The sequence below is a fragment of the Neodiprion virginianus genome, chromosome 2 (assembly GCF_021901495.1).
Source record: "Neodiprion virginianus isolate iyNeoVirg1 chromosome 2, iyNeoVirg1.1, whole genome shotgun sequence".
Taxonomy (NCBI): Eukaryota; Metazoa; Arthropoda; class Insecta; order Hymenoptera; family Diprionidae; genus Neodiprion; species Neodiprion virginianus.
Genome location: NC_060878.1, coordinates 14,625,373 through 14,643,944, shown reverse-complemented (window position 1 = coordinate 14,643,944; position 18,572 = coordinate 14,625,373). Strand labels below are relative to the sequence as shown.

Sequence of the window (18,572 nt, the reverse complement as noted above, 5' to 3'; positions counted from 1 at the left end):
CTTGTAGGTGCATATACCCGGACAATCTCTTGAATCTTTAAAATCAACTGCGCATGCGCGACTGTTAACGGCTGTTCGAACAGGCTGGTCATCGCGAGTTTTCAGCTGACAAACTGTTTGTGGCGGCGATGTAGTTGATACGAATTTTCGAGATTAGAATCTGAAATAATCGAGGTGGTGACTCGGAAACTTGATTCTTCAAAGAACGTTGGGAATTTAACGCTTATGCTCTTTGAAAATTCAAACGTACATATTTTGTGTACGTTGGCCCGCCTGCATCGCAGACTAAAATATCGCTGCGGTAAGATTTCGCCGACCAATGAGATTGAATTATTTGGCGCATGCGCGGTTGATTTTCAAGTTTCAAGAAATTGTCACGGTACATAGACGATTGAAATTTTTTTGTTATCTTCAACGCCGGATTACCTACTAGGCTACCGAGGCTATAGCCTAGGGCGCCACGGTTTAGGGGGCGCCGTTGCATCGTTTTTTACCACGACGCTGAAGTTAGCCGCAGGTTTCAATCCCAAGTTGCGTTGTTTCTCAGGAGCTCGGAACTGTCTTCGACATATTGTCACGTTTATGCGAGTAATGATACTTCTTGACGTATGCTATAACGTGAGAATCATCGAAATTTATAGTTCGGGGACTTCAGGCCCCTATTCATCCCTGGATTTCGGCAACATGCGACTGAAACCTGGGGCTAACTTCAGCGTCTTCTTTCTCCTGAACCATAAAGTTTGAAAATTGTAATTTTTCGTAGACAATAAAATTTTCATTGAGAACGATGGTAGCAGAATGATAAAAAATGTGCTTGATGATAGTTCGTAGGCAGGCTGTACGAGCTAGTCAGTTTTATTTGCAGGAAAGTACGATTAGAATCACGATATCCTGTAGAATTCGTTTTATTGTAAATTGTGTCGTACTGGATCGAACAGCATTAGCAGATTATTCGGTATTGTCTTTTCAGTAGGTCGTGAATTGCCGAATGTGCGTATGCGGAATGGCTTTTAGAATTTCGGAAATTTTAGGTTCGATTATGAGTTTCGAATGCGTTGCGATTGCGTTTAGTGTTAGATTACGGAACTGTACGACTTGAATTACAATTACGACCACGTTTTGTTAGACTGAATTTGTGATGATGATAAAATGAGTATTACAGATTAGTAGTTAATAAGTTAAGATTAAGACAAGTGTCGTCAAATTCATTTCGTATTGTTCAAATTGGTTGCGTTAAAATTAAATTAATTTACGGTAATAGCAAGTACAATATTTGGTTGTCCGTGAAATAAAAATCTTACCGTCAGTAAATTCTCGTTAAAAGTGTTCTAGTATTATTTCTATTCTCCGATCTAAATAGATGATGGATTCATAACAATAACGTGATTCTGCAATATATTTAAATCGAGGCATATAAAAAAATAAAAAAGCAAAAACAATTTCGATATGGAAAAACTAAAAACTTCCAAAAACAATAGTAAATATTGAGATCCCATTATCGTGTCTTGCTCAAAAAACACATTTTGAATCATAGAATCAGTTTGAATTTTTTTAGATTTTAAAAAATGGTGTATTTGTAATTGGTTTTGCGCTTTTGAATAAATTTCACCAGGGGCTAGGAAAAATCAGGAAAAATTCCCGAGACCCTTTTTGGGTTGGTAAGAACATCATACTGAAAAATCTTCAGAATAGAGGTGAAATGTTCCATATATGTAATATATAAACTCATATATATAATAAATATGATTCATTACTTTGAACAAGAATATTTCACGTTTGATTCATGCAAATTCGTTATTTACGTAAAAGACAAAAGTCAGATGCGGAACCTGAAATCTTTGAAGTCAGACTCATTCTTCACGAAGGTTATTTCTTCATGTCAAACTATAATTTTAGGTAGTTTATAGTTGAAAAAATACAATCGATTTTTTGGTCCAGTCTGATACGCATACATTCAAACGTTTAATTAACATTTTTGTAAATATTTGTGGACGTTGTTCAACTCTTTTATATCTAAGTAATGTGGAGGTAAGTTGTTCATTTACCAAAGATCGTTAATACATTCATATTCTGCGGAACGCTAGTGTTTTATCGGTGTTTTTTTGTTACTGGCTAGACGGCTGACTCAAAACAAAGAATAACATAAAAAAATTAATCGTTCTGAAGTGGGATCCTGTATGCAAGGTTGCGATTAAGAGATGCCACGATATGTTTTAATATTGTATATTTTACTATTGCAGACACCTTTTAAACCTTTCTCGAATGAAATATAAATAATCCATATTTAATGACCCATAAGTTAGCCTTGAAAATCATGAGAAGGCCAAGCGTTCCGTATTCAATAGCACGCTATAGTTAGTCTTTACCGATCGTTAAAATGTCACTTATATTTACTTTTATCAAAGCCTATGACATTATATTGACATGATATCTTTGGACGAAGAAGAACGTCGCAAAATCCATGCGTCCAACCCTATTGTTACAAATTTTTTTTTACTATCCCGTCTCACTCCTGTTACTTCCACTACTTCTAGATCTACATCTCACATGTACATAAAATTATTTTTGTGGTCAAATCGGAGATTCGACATGAGATAGAGTTTTTGATTGACACCAAACTGTAGTCCACAGAAGTCCACATTTTTCTGACAGTGTATTTTTTTACAAATTTGCTCGATGTCTGCCACTTTAAGTTGACAGCTGAAAGTGTTTAGTTCTTTTGTCTTACGATATGTATGGACTGAAGTATTTCTCTGTATTGGCATAATGCATATTTTATGTATAATATATTCTCACGAGAATGACAAGGTTTGAGTTGAATATGACTAGATTCTACCATTTTTTTCAAATGTAAACATCCAGAAAAACGATTCGCACCCCAAATACGAAAATTATTTTACAATTTGATGTCCGGTGTTATTATTGTTCAAGGGTTAACGATTTTCCAATCCATTCAATTCCGGATTGAAACATTGCCACTGCGGATTTTCTATTCTGTAAGACCCTGAATGTCAATAAAATAATTTTTAAAGTGTCAAGAAACGTAGTGCGTACAAATTTCGAATATGACCGAGATGCCTCTAACACTCGTGTTTGATAGAGAAACTACGTTAGACCGAATCAGGATGACCTAAATAGTGCCTATTAAAGCATCGTCGTTGTACTTCTACAACGCAAAAAGCTGATTATCAAAAATAGGGAGATTAGGCTGACCGCTTCTCATTCAAGATTGTTTTATTTATTGCTGGTATGAAACACTTTGCATATTTCTCTCGTAAATTAAACCGGCGATCGTTAATCCTTCATCTCGACTAGGATAGGATCACGTAAGTATTTATGCGTCACGTGATTTGGTTAAAATACTCTGTCCTTAAATTCTAGTGCTGTTATTCTGTAATTGGAAAACAGTTTTTTCAACCGAACAGTCAACACATTTTTTTTTTTTTTTTCGTTATAACTCCCATATCTTTCTCGCAATACTCGAACGATTTTCCAAATTTTTTTCAAGATTCTAATCGGCAAAATGATTGCAGTTGGTGTATACTTTTTACGTGAAAATCCCGAGTCGCGAACCCCGCATCACCAGCATTGATTCTTCGGCTTTGCTCGGAAACTCGTCCCTCTGACATTCCCGTTTGAAAAGTAAACTATAAAGGTTTGTGCCTCTAACAGCCAAGTATTTGCCTTTCTCCTTGCGAAACCGTGCGACTTACCCAGTTGAAACATATCGACAGATCAATGTCGCAAGCTACAGATCCATATTTATACGTGTGCTCTTATTCTCCCTCAGGTCGTTGGCATCAATCATACTATGTCAGTTTCTCTCTAATCTCTACACATGCCGTTGGGCATTACACAATTAGAGTACAATTGTTTTACCGACGGAATAAATATTTGACATTCTAAAAGTATAAGTCAATTTGTGTTTCTTATCAGTGATGGTCGAAGAATTTCTTCAGCAGCGAAGATTGGTGTCGTTTCTTTCTTTAATGATCGGTAGGATACCACAGAGTTAACTCATTATATCGGCATGCGGAAAAAAAGTGTAATGATATCCTGCAGGACGTAGAAGTAGAAGTAGGGCGTCGCTGCTCTCTTTTCAATCTTGTAGATTAGAATACGCAAGGTTGAAATTTACGACAGTTGCCAGTAGAGTTTGAGAACTGAGAGAATGCATGTGGGAAGATTTACGCGTATGATTTACACTGCACTTGAGAGTGACTCACGAATCCGTTGGACTTCGACGCGTGTGTACCAGTTGTGCTATTTGTTTGTCATTTCATTATCTCCAGTCCTTGTGCCACGTGATTGATAAGTTTAATACCGATATAACGAAGCCCAGCTGTAACCGATCAATTATATTTCACTGCTCACTTGTATGGAAAAATCGTATGTCATCTGTAACAGTTATTTATCTCGATCATGTGTAAGATACAAGGTTGAATACAAACTCGCACAAGTGATATTCTTCGGTATTATGTATATTTCAACGTTTCCTCGGATTTCTGAGCGATAGATCTTGGTTGACGATGAACTGATGAAATTGTGCGAAATTATTCTAAGAAATTTGGAGGTATGAAAAATGGCATGCTGGCCTTGGAATGGAAGGTTGACATTGCGTTGAGTTGCTACTTGAGACTCGTCAGAAACCAAACGAAGAGGTTGGTTGGCCAATAATAAATACTTCATACCAATTCTATTAGTCGATGATTGAACACCTAAGATGCGGATATCTCTCAGAAAATACAGCAATTATAAGTAAAGGCTTAAATATTGAAGCTTCATTTCGAATCGCTTCACAGTGATCAAGAATTTAGAAAATTTGGTAAATGCTACTCTACGATCACTAATTTCACTCGAAAAACAATTTTCTGAAAATTCATCGGAACAATTTTATTATTCTCAAATCAGTATCGTTGAATATTTCATTTTGGAACATTGCACCCGTACAGATTACGACGAACAAATGGCAATATTGAATCGCTTACCGAAGAACAAGAAAATATGTTTCAGTGATCTTGTGAAAAATAGTCTTCTGAACAACGTAGCGTTGAATTGAACGATCGTACCAGATTTGAAACCATTTGGAATAAATTTGAAGCGAAGCATCGAGATCTAAGCTTCTGTTTACATCTCCATTACATTACTGGTTTTACGTATTTAAATATGTCTCCATAGCTTAAAATGCGAATACAATAATTTGAAAACTACTCAATGTACGTCACTCTCGTGACGAAATGAACAAAACTGATAGATCTTTGACCGACCAACCACCTCAAGTAATCCATTATTCATATTCCCGAGGATGGACTTAATCAGATCGGTACAAATTCCGGTGCTGATAAACGCAAAATGTCGATTAACTGTTGTGTCGTCGAGGCTCCCGCACCCCGTTATTGTCGACGCTCTCGGGTTTACCGTCTTGTATTGTTATCGCGATGCTACTTCCACAGCATGTCCGTACTGAGATCACTCCGCCGATGACCACCGGCCAGTAAACGTCGCTTGACAACGACACCGCGCTAAGATCATCTCCATCATAAAAGGGACCGACACATCGTAGACACCTGGATTATGGATGTGTTAGTGCACGAGGCGTCCAGAGTGCCGAATTCGTACAAAGAAGTCGAAACAAGACCGAGTGCAGAACACGGTGCAATGGATTTACAGAGCAACGATCAACCCCCCGAAGCCACTCGGATTCCCCAAAGACAACCCGTCGACATAATATTCGAGGATATTTCTTACACCGTATCTCTCGGCTTCGGTAAAGGTGGGTGTAAAGCTCTTCTTTCCTTGACTTTTCTTTGACTTGTAATCATTTGTAATCGCTGTACAGCGATTTTCGCGGTATGTATACAGTAACCGGGAACAGAAATAACCAGTCGACACTTACTCATCAAATATGTACACCTGCAGAATATATAGCTACGACTTCTTCGTTTATAAAGTCTTTGTGTCTCTGCCATTTTTCATCCACTATATATATAAAAACCTCATTTTTACCCCAAAAACACAAAACTCTTGTTTCTACGCGGTAATAATTTTCAACGCAAGCTCAGCGCTGTGTATTGACAGAAAAGAAGTACCGTAATATTGAACAGCATTAATATAGTATATTTTGTGACAAGGAGGCAAACTCGGTTTTTCCGGGTCGAGCGTAAGTTTGCAATATGAGTCGTAGGTTATTGCCACATTACAATAGAGCAGTAAAATATTACTAATGCGCAAGGCGAAAAACGATTCTTTAAATAACAAGAGTATGTTGCTCGTTGTTTTTTTTTTTTTACGAAGCACGAAATTGAGGTTAGGGTCACGTAATGTTAGAATTGTTTGCGACAGCGCATGCGCGCAGTATAGAAAAGACCACTTTTACCTCCTAGGACATAAAAACGACGTTTTTCCATACGTGTTGACCAAGGACGTGTTGTATAAAAGTCTTTTCTCGGCACATTTTGACGCATGTGTTGTACCCGGATACCGGTTTCAAAGGCATTAATTCATAGTTACGTCATTCGGTTTAACTTCACAAACGCGGGCGTGAAAACCGCAATTGTTCCATGTGGCAGCTATTATACACCGGTTCTTTTGTATGGTGTGAAACGTGAAGAGCGTCTAATCTATCGAGCCGGAATCTTATGCGATATGTGAAAATTGATACACCCAGAGTTACGCAACAAATGTGGGAAAATGAAACTGAACATTTAACGCGGGGTTCTTGATATGTCAGGTGTTAGAATTAATTCGCAGAGTTTGTTTTTCCCCGTAAACAGGTTTGTAAAACGCTAACAATTAATTCCAACACCTAATGCTGCAGAGTTATGGCCGTACTATGACATAATCTCGTTTCTTTGGGCAGAACAATGGAATTAATCTCTCGATGTTGCCTAGCATCTTTCATCCCAAAACAGTCGAAGAATGTTTAACCCTTGCTTGTTTTATTTTGTAAAAAAAATTGTTACAGCAATTATCGAGGTTGTTCCAAGATCACTGATCATGCACTCATTGTTAGATTCCGACGTTTAGACACACAAATGCAAATGAGCAAGTAAAATGCAGATGGCATCGAATGACTAATCCCTATCGAAGTGATAGAAAACCACCTTTGTACGTTGCTCAATGTCCATGCGGATAAGATTGTATCAACTTAAGTCTTATCTGAACAATTTTATAACACAAGTACAGAGAGGAGAGTGCAACGTTCCCAGCTGCACAGAACAAATATATATCACATCTGCACTTTGACAATGCAGGCATTGTTTTAATCCCCGGTTGTTTGGAACTTGACGTTACGCACTTGCAATGTTCTGGCATTCAGATTTGTTTTTTTAACAGCAATTGACACAATGATGAAAACATGAGAATAGTATTTTTACTTTTATTTTAAACCGAATAAGTATTTTTTTTTACACCAACGGACTCGTTTTTAAAACGACACGTGAATCTCTTTGTGCATTTCGCTATCAACTAAGCCCATTAAACATTATACCTACAACGTTTCAAAGTCCGATTCGTTATTTTATACAATAACTCAACGTCGAAGGCATGAAAGCACAAGGTCTGTCACTACAAGCGAAAACATTCGTGATTAATCTGTTGACCGTGTTATATGTGCTATACATACATACATTCAAATGTGAATACACAATTGAGTGGGTAAACAAAAGTGGAGTGGGGAAAAAACAAATAAACACATGTGACGAATAAATAGCGAAAACTGAAGAGAAATGAATAATAACGATGTACCGCGACTTTTTCACGCTACTTCATAATTAATTATAAGCACCTCAAATTAATAATCATTTCATTATTTTACACGTGTTTCGCTGCCGGAAGACAGCCGTCATATATATATATATATATATATATATATATATATATATATATATATATATATATGTATCGGAATGCTCGTATTGCGGTGTATCATCATGACCGATGGGAGTTGTAAAATACTGAAAGTGTGGTACAAGTAGATTGTGACGATGATGTAACGCTTATTGTTGGTTGGCAAACTTCCTTGGTTCTTGTTCGGGATATCACAATCTTTGAAGACAAGAAATAAACTAATGTGTACACGCGCGTATTGACGCTGTATATTTCGGTTCAGTTTAGTTTGTAAACTTGATACTGGATCAGAAGTCCATTTACCTCGAAACCTTTTTTGGAAAAAGTTGTGCGCACTTCATGGCTATACAAACTTAACTGTTTATCAGTAGCGCTCTAATTAGTATGATTATTGTTATTATTACAATTATTATTATAATGCTTTAAAAGATAATTATATTTATTTCCAATTTTGTACTCACGAATGATATGCTTCGTTGAAAAATAGCGAGTTAAAAGAGGTCCGGTTTTGAGGCCTCGGTATGTCTATGCTTCACGAAATGGAACTCTGCAATCTCAATGACTTCTGCCCTTGGCAGTAGAAAAGGTCCGTGACCCGCCCACGCGCGAGATAGTCATCGATCTTGCAGTTATGCCGCTGCTAACTAATGCCGAAGAAGTTACAGCGTAGAGTTGCAACAAAGTTGCAACATCGAAGCAATCTTGCAGAGTGATATTAAACTTTGAAGGAAAAACTTCGGTGATATAATAATTTCTTATGTACGCGGACTAATGAAAAATCATAGCAGATGTAGAGAGATCGAGCTTGATTGAAATGTTTGTATAAACACGATTCTCAACCGAGGTTATAAATTATCATCGGTTTTCGCGACCTTTTCTCGACAATCAAGATTTTTTGTCACTTGCAAATTTGCATCGCGTAGTTTCCAAATTTCACTACCATCATTGTTTGTCGTCGGTATCAAGCTTGAAATGTCCAATTTCGGTAACCAACTAATTAACACCTATCTTCATGCATTAATTAGTATTTCAAAAGATAGCTCCAGATTCGGTTAATTACTTGACACGTAGTATACAGCTGCAGTGATCGATTATAAATAAAATCACATACGGCTGCATGTGCAGTTGATAATTTTAATTAAAAGTTAACGCAGCGCTAATTGTGTACAACAATTTTACCGATATCGTTAATTGAAAAAAATCGAAAAAAGCCCTAAAACGAATCACCCTGATATATATATATATATAAATGAAATAATCATATCGCTGAAAAGGTTGAATTTACGGACATGGCTCAATGAACTTTATTGTAGAGGATCATATTTTCTATGAGAACCCACTTGGAAAATATCGCAATATCAAAATTCGCGAAATGATACCACTAATGATGGGAAAAACATTTTTTTCAATGTTAATTAAATGGGAAATCTTCAATTTCGATTCGCGACCTCTAAATATTTTTTGACAACGCCCCCCTTTCACGAAACTTTGTTTTTGGGTACCCACTAAAGGATTTTGGGCATGAAGGGTAAAAAAAAGCCCTAAAACGAATCACCCTAATATATATATATATATTTTTTTTTTATCCTCTGCCTCTGATTTTGACAGGTGTAAAGGAAATCTTGCACAGAGTTAACGGACGGTTGCCCGCCGGAGAGTTGATCGCGATCATGGGACCATCCGGTGCGGGGAAATCGACTCTTCTCGACGTCCTTTCCGGGTATCGCATCACCGGGGTCGAAGGTACGGTTTTCGTCAACGGGCGAGTTCGCAACATGAACGTCTTTCACAGGTAGTTAAAGTGAAAAATAATTGTAGAAGATATTAGAAAAGTAAACTTGCTGCGTTTCGAGCTAGGTTTTATACAAGTACGCAGTGCTGAAGGATTTTTCCGTTGAGTTATTAAACCTCCATGGAATTCAATATGAATATATGAATGTAGAAAAATGTAAAATTGTAAACTGGTTTCTTCAATGCCAAGCTTCTATAATGCAAAATTTGTTTCGGTGGTCGCGGTTTTCACTTCCTCGCAACAGCTTTTATGACGAGTTTGTACTTGGTTAAAGGTCACAAGGACGTCCTGACCTTTCAACTAAATTAGTTCACACGAAGAATGATGGAAAAATCACTCTTATTAGAAAGTATCGATTATCAACGAGTCAAGTCAATCACGTCAAGGTTGCATAAAGTCATATCTACCTACCACGTGATTTCATTTCACTGAGTGTACATGGCTCGACAGAATGACCCATTTCTATTGCAGGCAGGTAATACTCGAAATCGTATATTTTCGTTTGACAGGTCGAGTGCATACATAACGCAAGACGACAGACTCCAGCCTCTCTTGACGGTTATTGAGAATATCAGGATAGCAGCGAATTTGAAGATCAGCACGAACACGCCGATATACGCGAAGGAGGCTATCGTAAGTGATTGAGGCGTAAATATCTGTGATCTCAATTCAACGATATGGCATGTAAATAAGATAAGCCTAGCCACGGATCTATCCATGAGAATTGTCGTAGCATGATGACGTCATCGTACATCGCATTCTGGGTCATTTCAGAAGTTCCTTTTGACCATCAATCATGACTTTCTCCGGATAACTTTTTATTGATTTTTTACTCTTTTATTGTCAACGACTTTGTACAGTTTCATAATAACGTATTGCATCTAAATACTGTGTCCGTAGATAACCCCAGACGTACGCACATCCGTAGCAAGTGAAAAATTTTGTCAACAAAAGTTGCATAATGGTATAATGCAGAGTTATCTTTGTGCGAGAACGTCGCTTAACAGCTGAGGTATGGTTGTGTCAATCACATTGATAAACATCCCTGCCATGCTAACGTCGATTGCTATGACTGAACTATAGCTGTAGTACCAGCCTGCACCATACACAAAGGTGTATAAAGTTCAATCGTTTCTGCCACGCATAATTGCGGGTTGGAAAAAGCACTTACGATATCACTGCGCTAGTAGTTCAACTATTCCATTGCATGCAATTATGTCCAATTAACCCTTGACTGTAGAGGAGGGATCGGCTGATAGCTTTTTACTACCTGCACGTAGTCGTGACTTCTTATTGCATTTGCATCAACAAGATGCAAGATGATTTTGCAACTTAACAGTTTTGGATTAAATGGAATGCATTTATATTCCAATAAGGTTCGCGTAGAAAATATAATGCGGGGTTACGAATTGGTTCAAAGTACCTTATGTCAAAATCGACGATTATCTGCGTGAGAAATTATAGATATTTTCGCCGACGGTAATCTGTTCGGTAATGGTATAGTAATATCGTTAGCTCTCATTCGATAGAACTTTGTGTAATTACTCTGATCGCGCAATGTTATTGCGAAGTTCGAGGCACGCAACTAAGTTTGAAATGCCATTTTGCGCACCTGATTGTGATCGATGAGAACTCCGCGGGGCCTCAAGGTTGTCAACTTCTCGTCCTATCGTTAACTGCTTTTGGGTCAGGTGTTTTTCACCGTTCTTTTCCTCGACGCTGTTTTTGCAAACTCAAAGGTCACTTTGCCATTAGTGATGCGCAGTAAACGAACCAGAAGGAAAGCGGTTTATTCGTATAGCGGATAATCATATTTGATGGATTTCAGATCGAGGAAATATTGACTAAACTTGGCTTGTACACACACATGCATACGAGGGCTGGAAGACTCAGCGGTGGTCAGAAAAAGAGACTTTCCATTGCCTTGGAGTTGGTCAACAACCCTCTCGTCATGTTCCTGGATGAGCCTACGACGTGAGTTCTTTTTTCTGTAACGAACTTTGGTTCATGGTATAATGCGAAAACAAGGTTTTATTCTTGGATCTGCTGTTCTCTTTTTTTTAACCTTTTTCCTTTTCTGTAGCGGGTTGGACAGCTCGTCTTGTACACAAGTCGTGAAGTTGCTACAGCTCTTGGCGCGACAAGGACGAACGATAGTTTGTACCATTCATCAGCCGAGTGCTTCACTTTTTCAACTATTTGATCAGGTGACCGACCTTGTCAATCATTCGAATGCCTTTCATTTAGTTTTTCGTTTCATGCGAGGTTGCCGAACCATTAACTTGTGAATTCCAGGATTAATTGAAAAATACAATGTAAAGTATGCAGTCATGAATAATTTTTTGTGGTTATAACCGGTTTTAATTTTTGGGAATCTGATTCATGCCACAGGTATATGTTCTGGCCAGAGGAGAGTGCTTGTACCAAGGTGCAGCGAGTCTGATGGTACCTTTCCTAGAAAGCGTCAAGCTACCATGCCCAGTTTATCACAACCCGGCTGATTATGGTACAACTTTTCATTCAATCAAAATTAAATTACGTCTTGATATACAGGATGTTTATTCATCGATTTAAAAGTCATGATTAGAACAAATTTAGATACAAGGTTTGTGCTAAGAAACCAGTTTCATGGCTGAGATGTTGAAATATTAACGTAAAGGTTATTGTAATGGGTTAACTTCGGGAGACTGGCTTACCGAAAATTTATTCCGTTCGTTTATTTTATTACGAAATAGTCAATTATTATATTTGTAATGTACCAAGATCTCTTGAGGAATGCAAAAGTAGAGAATACTGGGATTGTAAACAAAACCTTAAATGTCGATGCTTTACTTCGCTCGACTACAAAATCGTGAAAGTCAAGTAGATTCGGTCAATTTGTTTCGGTGATTTTGTTGAAAATGGTCCTCTGAATAAAATGTGCCATCGTTGAGTAAGATTTGCGAATTTTCTAGACTTTTTTTTTACCACTTTGGAGCGATTTTTTGGAAGCTAAGCTCTTACTTGTAATACCTGTTTTATCTATTTTTGTAGCTTCTGAATATGATAATTATGCTTAAAAATACTCAACGTACGTAATGTTATCTCATAATGAAATGAAGAAGCATAGATTTCTTGCCGACCATCAGCCTGAAATTCAATTTCTCATTCAGAGTCGTTACCATGATGTTTCGCATTTTGTCACAGTGATTGAATTGGCCTGTGCGGAATACGGCCAGGATAAGATCGACGCTTTGGTTTGGGCAACGCAGAACGGCAAGAGTCTCCAGTGGTTCACAAATCCAGATGCTACGTTAGACACAGCGGCATTACGAGGTAGAATCATCACGGCTTTCATGCGATTGAACTGTTTTCCGCACGGATATTCCGTGGTGTTCTACTCACGTCGAAATTTCACCATTCCGTCTCATGTTTCAGCCAAACATCCACTGAAAAATTCTGGAATTTATGAAAAAAAGTCGCGACAAGAAACGTCGCAATATAATCAAATAAAAGTCCTCCTGCAGAGAGGATACTTGAAAACTAAAAGAGACACTGTGAGTTGTAAAACGAATACCAAACCATCGCGTACTTTTTGTGGTCCGGTATTCACGCTATTTTTTACACACTATGAAAATTTAACTTTCAGACTCTGACCCACCTCCGCATAGCTGTGAACATCTTTACCGGCGTAATGCTGGGAACTCTGTTCATTCGTGCTGGCAACGAAGGTTCCAGAGTTTTGGATAACTATAATTTACTATTTGCTATTCTCATGCACCACATGATGACCACCATGATGTTGACCATTCTTACATGTGAGTGATAAGTAATAAGAAGACCGACCGTTTTTTTTTCCATTTGGTAAGACTCGATACCATTCTAAGGCACTTTTTATTTACTGAAATGGTGACATACTTGTCTTAACAGATTTCGAAGTAGGATTTGGTTTGATTCGATGAAAATTTCATGTTAAAATAAAACGTCTTCTAGTCCCAAACGAGATGAACATCCTGAAGAAAGAGCACTTCAATCGATGGTACAGTTTGAGGTCTTACTACATATCTGTAACCCTGGTGGATATTCCGGTCTCCGTATTCTGCTGCCTGCTGTTCTCGGTCATTGTCTATTTGATGTCAGCACAACCTCTAGAAATAAGCAGGTTTTCAATGTTCGTTGCAATCAGTTTGCTGGTTGCGTTTGTCGCGCAGAGTTTCGGGCTCATGATCGGAGCCGTTTTTGGAGTTGTGGTGAGTCATCTACTGCTGTCAACTAGTTATACATAAAAATTGTGCGTATTACCTTCGACGTGCGAAAACTATCCAAATTCAAAGGTACCGGTATTACACAATCGATTGTTTTGCAGAATGGCACCTTCATGGGCCCAACGCTCTCTGTACCGATGATGATGTTTGCCGGGTTTGGCGTCACTCTTCGCGATCTACCCGCTTACCTAAAATGGGGTAGCTACATCAGTTATCTGCGATATGGACTTGAAGGGTAAGTTGATTAAATATCCACAGACTTCCCACTGTAAAGGTGATACGGCTTGTGATGACCATGTTGGTTCCAGCGTTCAATGCTCTTCAATTCTGGTTTCAGATTCAGATCGCACCTTGGCAACAAAGGTGGCACAACTCAAAAATTGGCATTTTTCAGTAGAAGCAAATAAGTACGAGTGAAATATGTGCATGTTTACGAAACTTACCTTGTTGTTCTATAAAGTAAATCGTTTATGGTGATAAGTTTTTTCGCACCTTTTTGAATTGTTTGGAAAAAGTTCGGATTCATTCGTTTTCACTGAGTGCCCTTACGTGGCAGGAACGAACAGTCCTTTTGAGATGTGTCACTTTTGTTGAATAATGAGCGGTAATTATTCAACTGCAAAAATGTCTCAGCTTATAGATTCGAAATTTTCAAGTCGAAATATAGCCTGAATTTAAAAATGCCAATTTTTGAGTAGTGTCACCTTTGTCGCCTAGGTGCAAGATCCTTAGTTGAATTAAACGATATACAATGTGTTTTTATGGGTACGCAACGGGAGACCCCTAACTATAGGCAATTCCGGATACAAGTCCACTCTGAGCATCTTTGAGTTTCGCATTAACCGCGTGATAACAAATGGAAAACGGACTTGCTCAGAGAATCCGCGAGAATGCACGGCATTATGATATGTTTAACATCCTCACTTCGATATGATATTGCAGCGTAAAAATACCTACAAAGGTAAATGAAGAGTATAGTTTTACCGACTGTTTTGTTTCGCATGATGCGCCACACTTACGGTAGAGTGAAGCACTTTCACATAGTTTGCAGTCCGACTCATTCAGCTAGACTCGGCGATATCGAACCACTTCAGCTTTCTTTTGTGGGAGCTACGAGTAGGACAATTTTGATTCCATCTTGCTCACAGTGCGGATCAAAAACCACCGCGGTCTCGAAAGATGGAAAAATTTTATTTTATTTTACAGATACGTCAGTGCTATCTACGGACTGGAGAGGAAAACACTGGCATGTGGCTTCGACGAGGTGTACTGTCACTTCAAATATCCGAGAAAGTTCCTAATGGAAATAGCCATGGATGGGGATCAGTTTTGGTTCGATATTTGTGCCTTGGGTGTGATTTTACTCTTTACGCGTCTTTCAGCCCTTCTTCTCCTCAGATGGAAGCTGATGGCATCTCGGTAGATGTTTATTTTAACTTTTGCGGTGACTGTTCGTCACGCAACAGTCAATTGTTAAGATAAGAATATCAGATATTTATTGTGTGGGTGTATATTATGTGTTGCGTGTATCGGCAAGTCGCAATTGACCTTAGGAATATATCGAAAAAAACGAACAGCATTTTGTTAAATCTTGTAATCGTTTTTAACCCCAACCATACGATTGGGTTTAATACTGTCCGCGGACCGCATTAAATTGTTGCACGATGTATTCTCGGGTCTTCAAAGATAATCTCAACGAATTTCTCAAATTCAAGTTGTTCAATTGACCGGAACACGACTACTATCCGGCTTTTTTCGTTACATCTTATACATTAGACGTTAAACCGCACTTATGGCAACCATGTCAGGGCATGAAAGTAAGTATATCTATAAAAAAAACTAAGATAACGTATCAATGCAATTTCTTTTAGTGTATAACATTGTAGATATAATAGTAGAAGGTACTGAGCAAGCAGGACTGCAATTTATCTGTGAGCTGCGCCCTAAAGACTAAGCAGCCGTTAATGTTTGTCTTGCTCAATTCCGATTACCGCTTTTCTATCACCTTGTAGAAATGTGAAACTTTACGACGTATTCACAATTTTACCGAAGGAGATACATTATGATATTACGACAACGTGAGATATTGTTATTTAATTTTTAAAAATTATTCTACGATGGACTTCCAAAGATTCCTTGCGCTGCTGTGTCAGGAACCAGATAGTTATTCTTCATAAATATTCTCAGTTATAGTCACGATTCAAAATTACTCAATCAGTAAAGCAAAATTTCTTCAAAATTCAACTGACATGGCTTCTTGAAAGGTACGAGACAAAGGCGATGGATTTTCCCTGGCCATTTAGTATTTCAGAGCGTTTTATTCATGAATTTTTGGAAGCCCATGTGTCATTTGATTCGAAATATTATATATTTTTATAATAGATACTTTTATACCCTAATGCGATTTGAATTACAGGTCGTATATTTAGGCAAGTTAATTTTACTCATATACATGTATAATAAATGTATGTATATATATACATATGTGTATATCTACGATAGTTAATAACTGATGAAAGAATTTCAATTTGAATAATAATACGATATTAATTTTTCGTATGCTCTGCACTAATTTCCTACATCATTCACACATGGTTATCTTTCATCTATAGGTCTCTCTGGTCGGAGATTCGTCTCTCGTTTTCTCTTTCCTTGCAACTTGCGGAAACAGGTTTAACAGCTACCGAGAGAATTCCTTCAAGATTAAAAAAATAACCTCCGCAAGCTTTCTCACTTTCTGCATTGTATGCGGAGAAATTCTGCGGGCAGAGGTATTAAAGGATATGACACGATTGTCGCCCAAGTCATTAGAGAATATTTTCTTAGCCAAACATATCGCGTCCTGCGATAACTATAGGTTAATAAACACATTCACTCATACGATTGGTTTCCATTAATATTCAATGACTGTTGGATAAGCGTTACTAATGTTATTATCACATATTTGCTCACATTAGACATGAACTGACTAACGGGCTTGAACGATTGTTGAATGAGTTACCCAATACAATCACTTTCAATCAGGATTAACACCAAATATTGCGATCCTCACACTTGTTAAAGTATTTGCGTAAGCGTACAGAAACCCGTTTACTGTATATTTACTTTCATTTATGATACAGTAATTGTCTCTCTGATTCATCTGACACAGAAATTTGGTAGGGAGTCTGTGCAGACCATTGACCGCGATATTAGTCTCTGGTATTCATTATAATATTCTGCAAAAATTCCGGACCTAAGAATTGAACTCGACTTTGTCTCAAAAATAAAATATGCTTTGAATATAAATATTAACCGACAAAGAGCTGTTATTCAGAGTAATAGTGGTGATGGTTCGACCTTTCAAAATGAACCGTACTACGCGGACAGATTTGATATAGATTCGTAACGGTTGTAGGAATAAATAATTACGTGGCTCATCACATATTACAAATCCAAAGATGATTTACTTTTACAAGTATTACGAAAATATTTTAAATTGCCTTGACCGATTTATGAACTCTCAATTGCACGTGGATCCAAAATCAACGCGTAGTATGAGAACGTCAATATAACCATTAGGTAATGTTATGCAAATTCACATTTCTATTCCTTTACTTTGACCATTTTCACATCTTGAAATTTAGCTCCGGGTATCGCCATGGGTGCTGTGCCTCAAGAAGTTTCTTTCAGTCTTTCTTACGTCGAGGTTCAAACTGCCTCGAAGCAAAGACCTGAAAGTTTATGAGAATCTTTTTGAACCACAGGATACTTCATTTTTATTAACTGTATTTTACTCTTCATTTCAATTAGCGTTCTATTGTCGTTGTGTCAACTTTTACCTACGGTATATGAACTTCGTGTGCGATGAAATGATTGGAGTATAACACGCGAAGTGGCTCAAATTTAGTTCACGCAGAAAAAAAAAAGAAAAAAAAAAAAAAAATTCCCACACGGGTGAAAACTCGCTTTGGATTTAACAAGGTTGATTCACCATCGATCAATGTCAAGACCGACAAAACCAGTTTAGATTTTCAAGTTTCAATGTCTTGGTCGTGATTTGAACCATACTTTCGTTCAGTAAATTTACATCTGACGATAAAAAAATTTCTTCCGTGTTTTTTTTTTTTTCTTTTGGAACTCTTAAAGACTTTTTTGTTTACCATTCAGAAAAAAATGGGCCGATAATAATATGAAAACAATTATAAGATGGCTAATGTGACTCGTGTTCGGGAAGTTCTATACATTTCTGTACTATGACAAAATCTATTTTTATCAATTACGTAATCACACGCGTGATGAATTAATAACTGTAAGGAACGTTTGTGGAAAGCGTTTGGCTTTTTCCGTCAGAGTCTGACACTTGACATTAAGTAACATTTCTAACGGCGTAGTCGGCTGTAATTGATAATGCACTGAAAACTTTGCTCATCGGTGTAACAAAATTGAGTCAATAGAAGCTGTATTTTTATTCTTGCACTGGTACGGAAAATTACAACTAACATGAATATGTTTCAAAATATATGTTAAATCCGATGACATTTTTTTTCAGATCAAATTCAAAACTAACATTCAATCCAGTCATAAATATTGTCATTCTAGGTAAAAATAAAAATACAATAGTAAGACCCTTGCTGTAACTAAAGTTGAAGAATAAAAAAAAATTATTTCAAATAGAAAAAAAAAAATCTTATAATGATAATAAATTT

At 37.4% G+C, this 18,572-nt stretch overlaps 1 protein-coding gene and 1 long non-coding RNA gene across 3 annotated transcripts in view; one reads left to right on the top strand and one right to left on the bottom strand.

Moving 5' to 3' along the window:
- Positions 1-946: 946 nt before the first annotated feature.
- LOC124296964 (uncharacterized) overlaps positions 947-18,572 on the bottom strand; it is a 181,690-nt gene continuing 164,064 nt past the window's right edge. The window contains exon 5 of the long non-coding RNA XR_006906485.1: positions 947-962. This is a non-coding gene — a long non-coding RNA (uncharacterized LOC124296964). The remainder of the gene's footprint in view (positions 963-18,572) is intronic.
- On the top strand, positions 5,442-17,876 carry LOC124296954 (ATP-binding cassette subfamily G member 4). 2 transcript variants are annotated; one of them, XM_046747439.1, is made up of 12 exons: positions 5,442-5,773; positions 9,457-9,640; positions 10,150-10,273; positions 11,469-11,614; positions 11,724-11,847; positions 12,032-12,146; positions 12,827-12,955; positions 13,058-13,176; positions 13,269-13,437; positions 13,613-13,869; positions 13,986-14,119; positions 15,091-17,876. In XM_046747439.1, exons 1-12 carry the CDS (start codon positions 5,575-5,577, stop codon positions 15,305-15,307), a joined length of 1,917 nt encoding a protein of 638 aa, XP_046603395.1. In that variant the 5' UTR covers positions 5,442-5,574; the 3' UTR covers positions 15,308-17,876. The 2 variants fall into 2 exon arrangements, with proteins under 2 accessions (XP_046603395.1, XP_046603396.1); XM_046747440.1 differs by lacking the exon at positions 5,442-5,773 and adding an exon at positions 7,531-7,558.

Excerpts from the sequence above, each read along its gene's own strand:
- LOC124296954 (XM_046747439.1), top strand. The coding sequence starts at position 5,575 with ATGGATGTGTTAGTGCACGAGGCGTCCAGAGTGCCGAATTCGTACAAA. Across the intron at positions 11,615-11,723 it reads TTCCTGGATGAGCCTACGAC|CGGGTTGGACAGCTCGTCTT; the intron begins GTGAGTTCTTTT and ends CCTTTTCTGTAG. Across the intron at positions 13,177-13,268 it reads TGAAAACTAAAAGAGACACT|ACTCTGACCCACCTCCGCAT; the intron begins GTGAGTTGTAAA and ends TTTAACTTTCAG.